Below are 16030 nucleotides of genomic sequence, written 5' to 3'. Positions count from 1 at the left end.
GTTGGAGCCCCACGTTCTGCCGGCTGCTCCTGGGCTCCGTGGGGGCTACTCACCTCGGCACTTCACCACAGAGCTAAACTCTGACTTCACCCCCAACCATCCCGTCAGCTCCCCAAGCCCCAGGGCACTGAAGTAAGACAGGGAGCCATCTATATTAAAAAAAGTTTTATAAAAAAAGTCACTACACTGTGTGTGTCTGAACTGTTGCCATCTGCCACAGTACCTTCTAAACAAAGGAAGAGTCACGGAGTCCAGTTCCAGTGTTACATTCAGTGATATCTCCTGGAAGTCTTGTACCTTGGTATGTCAATGTTCGCTACCTCTTTGCAGAGGGAAGGCTGGTTCCCTAACGCTCACAGGCTGAAGGAGCTTTAACCCAGGCTTGCTCAGCTGAGGTCAGTGGAGGTGGTTTCTTCAAACTGAGACTGAAGTAGCACAGATTTCATTTTTGAGAAGAAAAGCCTATGCTGCCCTTGCAAAGCAGGAGCCGGTAGCAAGGCTTAAATCAGGGCGTCTAGTGTTCAAGTGATGTGTGCTTTACTCAAGGACACGGTTGTGGAAACAGCAAGGAAGACTGGGCGAGACAAGATGTGAAGTCGAGCCGCTGGCTGGGGTGGCAGCTGCAGCAGAGGCTGACAGTGCACGGAGACCACGTCACTGTAGTACTGGGCAGGGAAGCGTTAAGGCACGCAAGGAGGATTTTTCAGGCGAGGAAAACACGGCAGCTAGGGCCTGAGGCACATGGGGTTTAAAACCATCTGAGAGGTAGGTAAAAAAGAAGCTCAGACCTGCAGTGAGCCTTCATTTACCTCTTGATTGTATCCATAAAACCTTGTATCAGTGCAGCAAATGGTATGTACATAGAAGAGGGAAGCACCAGCTGAGTGAGACAGTACCTGGCCAGAAGGAAAAGGCAGCACAACCTCAAAAAGGTCTTTCAAGTGGAAGAATTCAAGCATAGTGTTACATCCAGTAACTTGAGAACCAAAGTCAGTTCCTTTCGTTTATAGCACCAGGCCTCACAGCAAAGCAAGGGGCCCAACGCGCTCTTTCCTATCACCAACGAGCAACTGGTGAGGTATGACAAAAATGAGCTATAAAGTTTCATATGTGGAAAAGAACCTTAATTTGCAGAGGATCAGACAATAAGGGAATATTTAAAAAGGCAGCTATCAAGGAAAGAAGTGGCCCAGAAGTGAGCTACAGAATTACAAGATAGGCATAGGCAAAGGTGAGGGAAAGGGCTCTTTTTGGAGGTATTGACAATTATTCGCTATCATCCCTGTATGACTACAACAGCAATGCTGTTTCCAGGAACCCTAGAAAAGTACAGAGCATGAAGAAATCAGAGGCTTAAGAAGCCCAAGTTCACCCTTTCTTCGCTATGTTCTGCCACGTTTTTCCGCTTGACCTGCCTTCTGTCACACTTGCCCTCCCTAGGCCTAGCACAGACCGACTGCAAACGTGATTCCAGGTCGCGAGGCAGGCGCGGCTCCTTGCTGATGGCACTGCCAAGAGGCAGCGCTGAGGTAGGTTTGAGAGGTGCTCCAAGGCTGCCTTCCGCAGAAGACGTAGGACTGGCACTGTTGACGGAAGAGTAGCCCGAGCTCCCTTCCCGGTTGGGATTTCTCGGGGTGAGATAGGCTGAAAGGCTGCGAGCGTCATCCAGCAGCTGGGCCTCCCTCGGTGCTGCCGCCTGCCCAGCCCACTCCACAGCCAGGTTGTCCTCGTCACTGGAGTCCTGACAGCAGTGCTCCGCAGGATCCATATAGACCACCGTCACGTCCAGGATCCCACTGGGACTGGTCACTGGGGAATGGTAAAAGAATAAGGTTTGGTTTGATTGGGGCAGCACCAAGCAGGCATTCAGCGGAGAATTGGGCAGAAAAAACCCCCCAAGGAAGAGCATAATTTGGGCCAGTGGCACCCTGGCTTGTATCAGGAATGGTGTGGCCAGCAGGAGCAGGGAGGTGATGGTGCCCCTGTGCTGGGCACTGGTGAGGCCGCCCCTCGAATGCTGTGCTCAGCGCTGGGCCCCTCACCCCAAGGCGGCCATGGAGGGGCTGGAGCGTGGCCAGAGCAGGGCAGCGAGGCTGGGGCAGGGGCTGGAGCCCAAGGCTGGGGAGGAGCGGCTGGGGGAGCTGGGGGGGCTCAGCCTGGAGAAGAGGAGGCTGAGGGGAGCCCTCATCGCTCTCTGCAACGGCCTGAAAGGAGGCTGGAGCCGGGGGGGTCGGTCTCTTCTCCCCAGGAACAAGCGATGGGACGAGAGGGAACGGCCTCAAGCTGCGCCAGGGCAGGTTTGGGTTGGGTATTGGGAAAAACTTCTTCCCCCAAAGGGCTGTCAGGCCCTGGCCCAGGCTGCCCGGGGCAGGGGCTGAGTCCCCATCCCTGGAGGGATTTAAAAGCCGGGGAGATGTGGTGCTGAGGGACATGGGTTAGTGGTGGGCTTGGCAGTGCTGGGTTAACGGTTGGACTTGATGGTCTTAAGGGTCTTTTCCAACCTAAACGATTCTGTGATTCTATAAACCTTATGTCTACTTACATATGGAGGGGAGGGTGGAGCACTAAGTTCACCCTCATTCAAAGCAGTAACCTTTCCCCCCCTCAGACTGTTTGGATGTTTAGAAAATGAACAGCCAGTCCCAGCGTCAGCAAAACAAACAGATAATACAGTGTTTCTGACACTGGGCCATTCATCATTTCTGGTCTGCTATCAGCGGTATCTGAAAACAGTCTCACTCTGAAACGGTAAGCAGCTACAAACCCCTTCGTCATGTTCTGAAGCAGTACAGAGAAAGAGAACAGATAGATGCCTCTAAAAGAGTTTAACAGTTACAACCCCTGGGAAAGGGGAGAGTTTTTCCAACTGGTATTCAGCTGAAAGTTCAGGCTTCTGTTGCCTGAGAAACAGTTTTAAGCAAAGATGAAAAGACAGTTTCAATTCTCTCGTTTGCTTTTTATAAGGAGAATAAAACCCTCACCATCTCCATCTCTCTCGCCTTCACTTTCCTGATCACCTTCATAACCGGAGCAGGAATCTAAACTCCAGTCTAGGAAGTTATCTAGCAGACTTTCTTCCTGGGTGGATAGCTCTGCTGTGGGCGTAGTCACAAAGCTGCCTCTGTCGTCCTGAATGCTGTCCTCCCTCCTCCTGCAGCAAGGAAATCCAGAAGTCACACATTAAAAGCCACGTCTTCTTTTCCGGCTCTTTTAATAGGTATGTCAAAGTAATTAGAGAAAAACTGATCATAGTTAAGGATGAAGCCTCAGGATGCCAGAGAGGAGGCAAGGCTCATGCTAATCTTCAGGGACATTTAGGGTGACGAGTTATACTAGCCTTTTAGGTCTCTTTCCAGAGGGAGAGCTAAGGAAAGTCTGAATTTCCACCACGTTCGTGTGCAAGGGACTGGGCTCCGGGTCCTCCTGTTTCACACCCAGCAACGAACAGAGCTGGCTGTAACTCATCATCTGAAAAAAAATCAAAGAGCCAGTAAGAATTAGACCATAAGATTCTCAGAAGGAGTAAATAGCCAGGAGGAGGCTATTTATCTTTATTTCCTAGGAGAAATCTATCCCAGTGAGTTCCTCCCACAGGTACTCAAACAGAGCAGTTACAGTCTCTGCAGATCAAGTTTAAACCTTCACTTTATTTAGAGATTCTCTCCTCCAAAAGTCTAAAGTTAGAACCCGCTTCCCATTATGTGAAGTTTACCACATCCTGCCATACGGTAGCTTTGGCGCCAGCCAGCAGCCATGAAGACAAAGAGCCAACCCACCTTTTCTTTGCCTATTTCTTCATAACGCTCATCTTCAAATCGTTGTTTCACTGCGGTTAAGGACACCTGCCTATAATCCTTTGGGACATCGTCATGGAAACTGGAAAGAAAGATTAAAGCCCCGATCTTAGAATGGATTATATGAATCTATGCTAATGAAACCTGCCAGGTGAAGTGCTTTCCCTCTGTCCGTCTCAGCTCTGTGCTAAGGAAGGTGGTGTGCCAGCAGAGCTGGCTAAGCAGCTACCCAGGACACTTGGGTTTCTAAGCATATGAGCATCTAATTCCTTTTCTGTTCCTCGAGGTAAATAAGGTATTTGCCTGGTACTCTTTAAAAAATGAGCTACTTTTGCTGGAACTCCTCCCAGAGCTCACCAATAAGCCAGTTGCAGTCTTCTGAAAGTAGTGCTGTTGAGGAGCATCACATTATCTGTAACCCAGGGCCACTACCAGTTGTGAGCAGCAGCATCACTGTCCCCGATCCGGCCCCCAGGCCTTACTGCCTGCTGCAGTTTCCCAAAGCCCCGTCCTTCCCTGGGAAGGGCTGCCTGTGGGTGCAGCATGTCTGCAAGAGCTGGAATCCAAGTACTCGTGTGCCCGCCCAGAAGAGTTCCAAAACTATTACCACTTTTGGTGGAGGCTTAGCACGCAGGGCAACAGGTCTTCAAGAGAGAAACCGGTGCACTCGGACAGCTGGCTGGTCCAGGGGTGTGCTGGAGAAGAGAACACGTATTACCATTCCACAAAGCTTGGTGGTTCGGTAATCACAGATTTTTTTTTTTTTTTTCTGGGATAAAGATCATGATCCCTACAAGCTTATGCCTGCAGACAGTTCCTTCAAGTCTACCGCTAGCTTCAAGGATAGGTTTACCTGCCAAACTGCAGTTCTACTTAAGTACAGAAATCTTCAGTCTCATTTAAACACAAAGCTTGCGCAGCCTGATGCCAATACTCTTGTTCATCACAGCTATTAAGCGGCAAAATAGACTGAACTCAGCCCTTCATGATGAAGCTTTATACCTGTCCCCCTCTTCCCCCCCAGGCGACTGGGACATCTTGCCTAAAGACAGAGTAACACACAAACCAAAGCTCCCTCCAAGGACAAGGCAGCCTGACGCATCCTGCTGCCGCCCGCTGAAGAGCCTGCTCCTCACCTTGCCTGTGTAGTATCTTGGCCAGCAGCAGCGCCGCAGCAGCCAGCCGAGCTGGGGAATACACACAAAGGCTCGTGTTTAAGAGGGACAGCTCACAAATGAAGCTGTAGAGGTGAAGGGTTCTTCTCTCCAGTGAGACGACATTTGACAATACTTCTTTGTAGTCCACAATGGTCGGTATCTAGTGCATAAAGCAGAACAGAGGTTGGCAATACAAGACAAGCACCACGTATCTAGAGCAGTTGTTTCTTTTGCTTTGCTGTTTTCTTTGCATTAGGGGTTTTTTTGTTTGTTTGTTGGTTTTAACAGCTACGCTGACATTGAAACATTCTCCAGTGAAAGAATAAATGGCCTCTTAAGCTTTAATCTCTGCAGAAAGGCAGAGGGGTTTGTATCTGCGTGCTCAGAAATCTGCATGGTCTCCACAGCTGACTGCGAACGCTCGCATAAAACCCCAACATCTCGGATAAGGAGAAGTGCTAATTACGATAGCCTGACTTCAGCAGCGGCCCAAGGGGTGAAATATTCCATCCACTTTCCAAACTCACCCTTATCTTTCCTTCTAGGGCAGAAATGATCTCACCCATCATTCTGACCAGGTCTTCGTATTTGTACGTGTTGTCTGTTAGCCACACAGCTTCCCGTATTGTCAAGATCTCTTTGCTGATGAAACTGCAATATTAAATATTATTAACAGTTAACCCCAGAAGAAAGGGAATTTCTGCACCCGTGCACTGCTGGTTTTGGGGCAGGCAAACACACCCAAGATGACCAAAGAGTTAAACGACTTTCTAAGGTACTTTCCCAGGTACAGACCAGGAAAGAACGAACAGCAGCTCTTCAGTTATTTCGCCTTTAAGCTGGAACCACCTACTAGAACGTTCCCAATTCCTCATTTATGAAACCTCTCCTAGGTTAAGACCTAAGATATTAAGGGAACTAACACAGAAGAATAATTCTCCACCACACCATGCTCTTCATCTGAGCGTCCCAGACTGAACCAGGCAACAGCCCTGCTGCAGTTGTTCCGTACAGGGTTGCCCAGGCTAACGTGCCATGAAAGACAAATTGCTGCTGCTGCATTTAGACCAATCCACCACTATGGAGTTTTTTTTATATTCAAAAACATGTTCGAGAAATAACATTTTGTGTCTCATTTGCAGGGATTGTGAGTGTTTGTCTGTGAACACAGCTCAAGCAGCAGTCAACGTAGAGGGAAGCCAAAGATTTTTTCTAGTATTACTATTAGCAAGGGGGAAAAAAAAGCTTGAGCTGCAGAAATTAATTGGCATGATCACAATAACCCCCTCTGTTCACCAGAGCCCCTACCGTGTGCAAATGACCATGCAGGCTATTCCCAAAAGTTGTAGTCGAGCCCGAGGTACAGGTCTCAGCTTCAAATAGCGATCCACGCATCCCACCGTCATGTGAAGGCACAGGCTAGAAAAGTCTTTCATGGTAGCCACTTCTACCAGCCAGTCAATCAGGATGTACCTAGACAGGAAAGAGAGACAAGCTGCGCAGTTAGACGCCATCCAGCCTGTGCCGAGCGCCCTCCCCACCCCTAGTTCCTGAGTCCCTTCTCCACTCAAAAGTTCCAACCAAGAAATTCAACCACAAGAATTTTCAGAATAATGACACGTTGCACCGAGACAAGGATTTGCAACCAGAGGTCTGGCATCCTCTGAAGGGTCAACGGCCTTCTGAAGCTGTCTGTGAAATGGAATTAGAAGCTAACCTGTAATTAACAGGCACTTGCACACGGAAAGGGGTAGGGCATATCAGTTCGGAGGCTAAAGGCCACCTAAGATAAGTGGAGAGTCACTATGCCTCTGACAAGTCAAACAGCGCCTCTAGTTCTTGAGGGGCTTGTTAGTCTTGACAGATGCAGCACCTTACACTCCTCATTTCAGTTCTTCATCAGGGCTTGAAATCAGGGCTCCAATACTTCCTCTTTGCAAAAGGTCACGTGTTTCTCCGATTGTACATAGCGCATCACAGAAAAGTAAAAGATGCTGCCTTCCAACAGACCTCATCCTAGATTTGTTTCCCCTCTACAGATGTAGAGGGAAATAGGCCTCGGTTTCTGCCGTGTGCCCCGACTCCCAGATGTGAGCTGTTACCTCATTGTTTCATTCATTCCTTTCTGCACAGTGAAGATACTTTGCTTGCTGATAGGAAGGGAAGCTTGAAAGATTTGAGACACCATTTCACTGGAAGATTTTGCTTCTAATCCTAGTTGGTTTCCAGTCCCACAAGCTTTGGCTAAAGCTACCTGTAGTAGAGAGAACACGAAAGAAAGTTGTTTTGTTTGGGTTTGGTTTTTTTTGGCTTTTTTTTTTTATCAAACACAAATTAAAGCGGCGCAGGATGGTCCTGTAATTTTCCTGCTGAAAACAGAGAGCGAACACAACAAACTACTTGAAAGGTAACAGAAGCGGTAGCTCTTAGTTTGGCTCAAATGTTGGACACCCACATTATTTGGGGGTAGGCTTTTAAGTCCATCAAAAGACGCATCCTCACTCGGATTGTAGCACAGACATGCAGTATTTTCCAAGAAGGGCATCTGCAGAGTAAATACGCACACGCATATATAGATATTATTCAGCAATTTTGACCCTGCTTCTGAAGAGAGGAGTCTAAGCCTACAGTGACAGCATAGGAAAGACCGAATGAAAACAGTTTTCCTGGGAAAAGTCAGTCTTACCTGTGCTTCCCAGCAGCCCTTCGCTGCATAGTCCCGTAGCTTCCTGAGGCTTTGGAGGTATCTGCCAGGATCGGACATCTACAGAGAGGAACGTAAACAGATTTCAAAAACCATGACCTTTACACAACGAACAGAAGGACTGTAGTACTAATATCCAGAGAAAAACCACTGCCTGCGGGTACATCTATTATTTCAGCAACCAGTCTGTTCCTCATCATGATGACAACGTTGGTTTTAAGAAACTTTCTTCAGTGGTTGCCCAAGGTCTCGGAGGAAGCGAGACAGGTCACCCGGGATTCCAGCGCGGGGCCTTGGCAGATTTATTCACGACGAGGCAGGCAGCCTCCCCGCTCCCACGTGCGCCATACGGTCGCTGGCCAGCAGCGCCTATACCTTTAGCAGAGGTGGCATAAAGGAACTTCTGCTTGCACCTCGGCTACAACTGCTCGTAGACTCAATTACTTGAAACACCGAGGCAGACACCAAAGCTCGTTTGAGAGAGTTCTTAGTGCTCTCCTTGTTTATGAAGAAGGTAAGCTCTGAGGAACAGCAGTTCCTTTCTGTGTGTGTTCACTGCACATAACAGAGGTCCAGAAGTTACAGTGAAAAAGTTGTTTTAAGACAAAAAAATACTACTTACAGCAGCCTTTCTGTTACTTTCCCAAAGGAGGTAGGAGCTGTTTAAACAACCCTGCTTTGAAGATTCTTCAAACATTTCAAGGGATTCTTTTCTTTTTTCTTCATCCTAAGAACAAAAGGCAGACGGTATTTTTGCTGCCCAGCCTCACTCACTAGACAAAAGCTTTTCGGCTTGCTTGCCACTGAAGGGTTTGGGTTTTTTGATATGCGTTGTGACCGGAAGGCTTCCTTTGAGACCTGAACACACCGCAAGCCCATGATCAAGCCAGAATTCATTTCACTGTCTGTAATATTCGACAAGCTAAGTTGGTAATGTTCCTTTAAACAACCAGCACATTAAACTCGTGAGAACAGAAATTCCTAGGCCACTTGAGGAATAAGAGCATTTGGCTGATGTATTTTTTTTTTTTTAATCAAGGTAAACAGCATTAGCATTCCCAAAAATGTACCCAAACACATCAAATCAGAAACACTGCTCACCTCAAAGAGACTCAAGACTTTAGCCAAGCAATGGAGAATAGATCCCTTTTGAGCCTGAAGAAAGCATTAAGATAAAGCATTGTTACATATAAACACAGAACAATAGCAATTTTTCTAGTAATTCCAGACTACAATTTTGTTTGCCTTTCAGTCATTCCTCCCCCTTGCTTTTCTCCATGTTTTGTTATCTTTGAGACAGTACTGAATCTCTCAGAAGAGACAGCACAGGCTGCTGGCACTCATGGTATACCAGGTGTAGCTTGGCAGTAAATTCATTAAAATGATTGATCCTCAGTCATTTAAGCAACAAGAGCACAGGAGCTCCTTGGGGAAACAAAGGTATTTTTTCCAAAATAACTAGATGCAGCTACTAGCCTATGCTAAAGTCAAGGGTAGAAGAAATCTTACTTTCTCCAACTGACACTCTGCTTTGAGACTCTCATAGACCACAGCTTTACAACAGCTTCCACTCAAGGACCAGGGAGGACGGATAAAAAGCCAGATAAACGGGGCTGCGCATGCATTCAACCGCTCCGCCAGACTGAAGAAATGAGATGCCTTTAACCCATTCACTTCTGCACGACCCTCGTCGGAGATGGACACTGAACAACAACAACAAAAAAAGCCAGAAATGGTTTTGAGTTTATTCACAACACTTGGCATTTAGTCAGGCCAAGACAGGCGACAGGATACAACCAGGAAAAGGTTGAACAGTGTCTTCCCTTTAGAGCCTTAAAAATCACGGAGATGGCAAAAGAAGAAAAATCTTACTACAATCAGTCTTTAGGAACAGATCACCCTAAGCTGGGGCAGGAGGGGCGTTCTGCACATACCAACGCTCAAAGCAGCGTTGATTCCTGTCAGCGTACAAAGAAATCGGTATGCAAGTCACCTGCCTTGCCAGCACCTTCTGCAAGGAGGCTCCCCCGTCAACTGTCAGCACCTTTTGGTACATCTGTCAGTCTGATCTGTACCTATAAATAAGCCTTTAGTTCGGCTGTATTTCCTTCTGTCGTGCCACCTTCCCCAAAGACCCGAGTACAAGCTTCCACACTTACAGCCTTCATTGTACAGGTACGCTATCCCCAGCTTCACAGCAGCTTCAAAGTTACCCCTTTCAGCAGCCCTGAGTGGGAAACAGAGAAGATACTCGAGGTTGAAATCGGGAGGCGCTTCCAGGCCCACATCCTCAAACCAGTTACTTCAGTGGAGGCCAGGCTGTGAATCTGGTGATCACCAACCATGAGCACATCTGCTTTCACTACAGAAGCTAAACATCAGTTACGCTGTGGCTTTTCTTGCTGCAGCCCTTTCGTATGCCAATGCCCAGGGTAAGGTGGCAATTCATAGGAACTGTTTCCCGTTCCCATGCTACATCCCCAAGGCCAGAATGCAATACCACGCTTTGGTACTTGTACCCTTCAGGACAGGCATCAAGCCCTTGTGCTCCTCCCTTCCAGACCGATGCGCACATAATAGTCGTCTTCAGAAAAAACATAACACACGCATCAAAGAAGGAATAGTCAGAAGCAAAACAATTATCATGACATTTAAGCTGACAGATCCCCTTCCAATCAGATGGATAAAGAGACACTTTTTAAGCAGATTTATTATTACCCTTTCAAACTGCACTCGTTTTAATACTGAAATTTACCCATTTTTCAATACGCTGGTTTGCACAAGAAGTGACCAAACCAACTCAGAAATACGGTTATGCTCTCGAGCCTCTGATTTCACTTGCACATTCATATGGAAGTACCACTGACAGATAATGTGCTATGTTCCCATACGGAATATTAATGCCCTTAAAGAGAAATCACTTTGGTATCTGCAATGGGCCCTGCTCCAGTTAGAGACAGCAGTTAGAAGCTGCAGCTCAGACATGAAATCAACACTTCATCACCCTAAGCAAAGACTTCCACAAAAAGGGAAAGCCCAATCCCCCAGTTACAGTGAGGACAGATTCGAATTGCATATCCACCTTCCAACAGCCTCTGCTACAGTGTCAGACAAACGTGATTCTCAAAGCTTACCTTTCAAACATCTTCAGATTGTTTGGAGAAGGCCATATTTCTTGGAAACTTGCACACGCCCAAACACTAGCATGATTATCCACAAGGTACTTAAGATGCGAGTGCACCTGTAAGGGGGGCAGGTAAAATAACAATTACTAAAATAAAGGGACAAACAGAAAAATAGTTCTTTGCAAACTAATTTTAGATAGGTAAGTAATTAATCACAAGTTAATCATAACTCGTTACCTGCCTAATCATCATTAAGGCAAGAGATGCCAAACCAAACTCATTTGTTCAGCCACGGTGATCTAGCAGGACAATTCCCACCGAAAATTTGAGAGCACTCAAATACTACTGCTAATCTGCTTAAGCTTGAGTACTGAGAAATAAAACTGCTACTGGGATAGCAAAAATCTCATTAATTACTGCATGTATTCCTTGTTTTTCTTCAGGTTTACTCTGACACGAGAAGCCAGCCTTTTCCACGTGCAGTCCTGGCTCCTAATGGCAGAGAGAAGCCGCGGCACGTGGCAGAGGGGAAGCAGTAGCAGACTCACAGCTCTGACCGAGAGGATGTCCTCGGCGGGAAGGCCTTTCAGAACGTGAAAAAGAACATCCTCGGGCAGACTTAACAACGTCAGGACTCGGGGCCGTTTTCTTATCCTTCGCTTTGAAGGGAAGGAAAAACACCTGGAACATCTACAGTGAATCACTGGAAAACAAAAACATGGGGCACCTCAGTTAGCGATGGAACAGCATGAGGAAAAAAGGCGCCACAGAGCGAACGCGTGCACGAACACGTCTTTACTTGAGTACCTGTTTACTGCAGCATAGGGCACTTCTTAAAACATCTTAATCATAGAGACATTTAGCATGTGTCATGTAACGCTGTAAGACTAAGCCACAAAGTAGTGAGTGACTCGTTCAATTTAGTCACCTAAGCTCAGAGGCTCAGCAGAGACGGCTCATGCTCAAGTCCTCTTCACTGAGGAGAACCCCTCCGCGCCCTAACTCTATCATTTGACTGTGTTTAACTAAACTGTCACTACTACAACTTCATTTAGCTCCATTTACTCTCCCTTCTCAGTTGATAGCAGTCCTTGGAATGGGACCAGAGAGGTGAGGAAGTTAAAACCCACCAAACCAGCTCAAGCCAAAAGCCCGTCTTTCCAAGCAGCCGGTTGCTGCCGTGGGTGCTCATGGAAGACCCCCAAGAACCAGGAGGCCTTTTGTTCAAGTGTCAGCACCTTGTAGCATTCACAGAGTAAGGCATCGCCATCACAGAATCGCAGAATCGTTTAGGTTGGAAAAGACCTTTAAGATCACCAAGTCCAACCGTTAACCCAGCACTGCCAAGCCCACCGCTACATAGAATCATAGAGTCGTTAAGGTTGGAAAAGACCTCGGAGATCATCAAGTCCAACCGTTAACCTGACTGCCAGGTCCACATCTTCTGTTCCTTGTTAAGGTTTACTGTCGCTGCATTCACCGAGACTCTCTACAACTGCCTGAAAGCTCTCTACAACTGCCTGAAAGCTCTCTACAACTGCCTGAAAGCTCTCTGCAACGGCCTGAAAGGAGGCTGGAGCCGGGGGGGTCGGTCTCTTCTCCCCAGGAACAAGCGATGGGACGAGAGGGAACGGCCTCAAGCTGCGCCAGGGCAGGTTTGGGTTGGGTATTGGGAAAAACTTCTTCCCCCAAAGGGCTGTCAGGCCCTGGCCCAGGCTGCCCAGGGCAGGGGCTGAGTCCCCATCCCTGGAGGGATTTAAAAGCCGGGGAGATGTGGTGCTGAGGGACATGGGTTAGTGGTGGGCTTGGCAGTGCTGGGTTAACGGTTGGACTCGATGATCTTAAGGGTCTTTTCCAACCTTAACGATTCTATGTTTCTATGAGAGAGGAAAACGATCTAACAGATAAGGCAAAATCAAAAAGAGCACGAGTACAGCTTGCTGGTAGAGACTCCTGCTCCACGGTAGAAGGCCAGGCCCCTTCCCATCCCCTGGGGACAGCGCAGCGTTTGGGCTGCTGCTAAGAGCCCGGCCCCCGCCTGCACTCAGGAGCCCCAACACCCTCAGCAGTCCAGCTAACAAACGGCAGAAATTCAAATCCGTGAAAAGTGCCAGGAGGTAAAAAAAGGACAAAAGGACATTCCCCACCGCCAGCCTACAAGTGGGAGCAAAGGATCACCCTCGCAGAGCGGTGCTTGGGTAGGAGGACCCGAACCGATCCCAGCTCACGCTGCACCTTTCAGAGCCCTGCCATGCAACAGCGGAGACGCCAGCGCTGCTCCTTTCCACGTCAGCCTCTCGTAGCTCTCAGGAGCACTCCACACAAGCAAGAGAGGCCCATTTCTGAGCGAGAAAAAGGCTGAACGTTTTCTTTGCAGACATGAGGGCTCAAAAAAATAAATTCTGAAGTGAAAGCTTGAGTCCCATAAATTAAAGGGCCATGTAAGGGCCTTTGTCTTTATTACAGAAAATGTCTTGGTTGTGTTTTCCAAATCTAGTTTAAGTCTTATACAAAGAGATTATACTTAGGAAATGTATTTACTGGCTTTTTTCTGAAAGAGTTTAATAAAAGACACAGACTCTGCTAGAGAGCCCAATACTGTGCAGTATGCACATGCTAACATTGCTTACCCTATTTTCACTAGCTCATTATTTGTTTGAATATTTTTTGACATAAGTGAAAACAGTAGAGTCAGAGTAGTAGTGTAATACCTATACCAAAGCACCCCATGTTATCTACGAAGTGAACCGAGTCAGAGCTGTGTACTCTCGCTAGATTACAGGGTCAAAGGCATAAGCTGAGAGAATGAGGCAGCTCTCCAGTTCTTTTTTTACAATTAAAGTAGAAGGTGGCTGAAAAGTCAGGGTGAGGACAGAGAATTTTAATTAGGCAAATATTTTTCTCCATTAATATTTTTTCCCCTTTTGCCTGCTCTTCTACTTTAGGTGTTTAACATCTCCCGGTTATAACTTGACATACGGAAAGCCTCGTCATCTCACACTAATGTCCAGTCCTTCACACGGAACTTCAGTGAGAGACCGGAGAAGCAACGCATTGCATTTCTCTTTGAGAAGACAAGAGCAACGGCTCTTTCCAGCTGCAGATGCAGCGAATGGCAAAACCGTACGGACCGGCCAGTTACAGCCCCGTCTCTCCCCGAGCAGGTCAGCCCACGGGACCGGGATGCGTCCAGACTTACAGAACGGATAGCCAATGCGAAGTTTACAGACAGTTTGTTCAAAGCAAAGTTGCTGCATCAGGCTCAGTTACTTAATACAGGTTTTTCCGTTTGCAAAGGGAAGGTTAGCTGGATTTTCAGCCGGATCCTTAAGAGGAGCCTGCAGATTCCTCAGGGATCCACAAGCCATGGCTACCACTGTGCTCACACCGGTTTTTCTGTTCATATATGCTACGAACGTCCTTAGCACTTCAGGTTTTGAGAAATGAACCAGCAGCCCGATGTAAAATAGCATCCAATGTCTCACCAGTCGCACGTACCTACCTATTACCTATTCCCATGAAAATAAAAACTTTTTGACGTGTGCAGGGCAGAATGCTGCTGTCCTTCCCATCCTCATCCCCTCTCTGGTGAAAACTTCAGCAGTATTATTGCCATGAAAAAGAAACGGACTCTACGCTGGCATGCCAATTAAACCTGTCTGAACGTCTGAATGACGGGGGAGCACGGGGCACTTGGGCAACTCCGGGAAGAGGAAAATTCCATTTCAAAAGACAGGAAGCCGCACAGGGAAATCTTCAATTTGCTGCTTCACACAATCGGAGCGGTTGAGGCTGGGAGAGACCCCTGGAGCCCACCCAGCCCAACCGCCCTGCCCAAGCGGGGCTGGCTACAGCGGCCTGTGCAGGACCACGTCCCCGGGGACGGGGACCCCACAACTGCTCCGGGCAGCGACCTGTGCCACCCTCCCAGCAAAAACCCCTTTTTACGTTTGAATGGGGTTTCCCCCACGTCAATCTGCACCCAGAAGACGTCTTAGATGTTCCGCCACATACAATCTACGTCTCTTAACACCTGGCTTCGAAGCCAGCAGGGCAGGAGCGCTCGGACACGTCCGCCCACTACAGCTACCATCAGAGCGGGAACGGAGCGGCCTCGGGCAGGGCCCCGCGCCCCGGCGGGCAGCGCCCCGCGGGCCGTTGCCGCCGGCGGAGCCGTCCCTGAAGCGGGAGGCCCTGGGCAGCCGCCGCCCGGCCTGGCCGTGCCCCCCCCCGGGGAGCCCCGGGCCCCCCGCCCGGCCTGGCCGTGCCCCCCCCGGGGAGCCCCGGGCCCCCCGCCCGGCCCGCACCGCCCCCCGCCGCCGCCGTTTGAATTTCGGCGCGCAGCCGCCAGGGCCCCGCCGCCGCCGGCCCCCGCGGCCGTTGCCGTCCCCGGCGGCCCCTCAGGCACCGGCGGGAGCCGCGGCGGTGCCCGGCCGGGACCCGCAACCCCGGGACGCGGCCCTCCCGCCCCCACCGCCCTCGGAGCCCCCTCAGGGGGAGCCCGCGGCGGGGCAGGAGGAGAGGCGGCGGCCGAGGCCCTCGGAGCTGCGGGGGAGGGAGGAAAAGGGACGAAGCGGCGCCCGCGGAGCCCGCAGACCCGGTCCGCACTCACCGCCCGCCTTCATCGCGCCGCGTCCCCGGGGAGCGAGCGGGCAGCGCCGGCCGCCGCGCCCAGAGCGGCTCCGAGTGAGGGGCGCCGGAGGGGGCGGGGCCGCACCGGCCGGCGGGGAGGCGGGGCTTCCCTCGGGGGCGTGGCTTCCCGCGGAGGACACGCCCTCTCGCCTCTCAGCGAGGCTCTCAGGCGGCGAGCTCCGCCCAGGGCACGCCCCCTGTGCCCCGCCCCCGCCCGCCATAGGCCCGGCTCCCCCGAGCGACGCCTACCGGCCGCGCGCACTTTTTTTTAAAACACAGCAGGCTCTCTGATTGGCCGGGACGCCGATGAGGGGCGGTGCCCTCCCCGCCCCGCGGGCCGTGATTGGGCACCGAGGATGCGAATTCGAATTGGGGCAGTTGGCGGTTCGAGCAGCTCGCGGCTGCGGCGACTGCGGCGCGTGCGTACGGGGCGAGCCGCCCCCCCCCCCCCCCCCGCCCCGCGCGGGGGCGTTGCCATGGCAGCCGGCGCCGGCTGCGCGCCCCTTCCCTCCGGCCGCGGCCATGTTCCCGCCGGCTCCCGCAGCCGGGGCCCGGCACGGAGGTGGCAGCCCGCAGCCCCTCGGCCAGGGCACAGCGGTGGCCCGGGCTCCCCCGAGG

General features: G+C 50.2%; 1 protein-coding gene across 1 annotated transcript; it reads right to left on the bottom strand.

The window, feature by feature from the left end:
- Positions 1–254: 254 nt before the first annotated feature.
- CCNF (cyclin F) lies at positions 255–15626 on the bottom strand. The gene is made up of 17 exons (XM_087731997.1): positions 15393–15626; positions 11329–11483; positions 10790–10896; positions 9815–9882; positions 9165–9358; positions 8757–8810; positions 8278–8382; positions 7638–7715; positions 7054–7205; positions 6260–6424; positions 5479–5602; positions 4931–5111; positions 4402–4489; positions 3777–3876; positions 3338–3468; positions 2982–3151; positions 255–1809 (listed from the first exon to the last, which is right to left on the bottom strand). Exons 1-17 carry the CDS (start codon positions 15403–15405, stop codon positions 1346–1348), a joined length of 2349 nt encoding a protein of 782 aa, XP_087588123.1. The 5' UTR covers positions 15406–15626; the 3' UTR covers positions 255–1345.
- Positions 15627–16030: the final 404 nt, after the last annotated feature.

The sequence above is a fragment of the Nipponia nippon genome, unplaced genomic scaffold (assembly GCF_047370975.1).
Source record: "Nipponia nippon isolate SJK-2023a ecotype South Korea unplaced genomic scaffold, ASM4737097v1 scaffold_5, whole genome shotgun sequence".
Classification (NCBI taxonomy): Eukaryota; Metazoa; Chordata; class Aves; order Pelecaniformes; family Threskiornithidae; genus Nipponia; species Nipponia nippon.
Note: the sequence above shows the minus strand (reverse complement) of the source record. Positions and strands in the feature narration are given on the sequence as shown.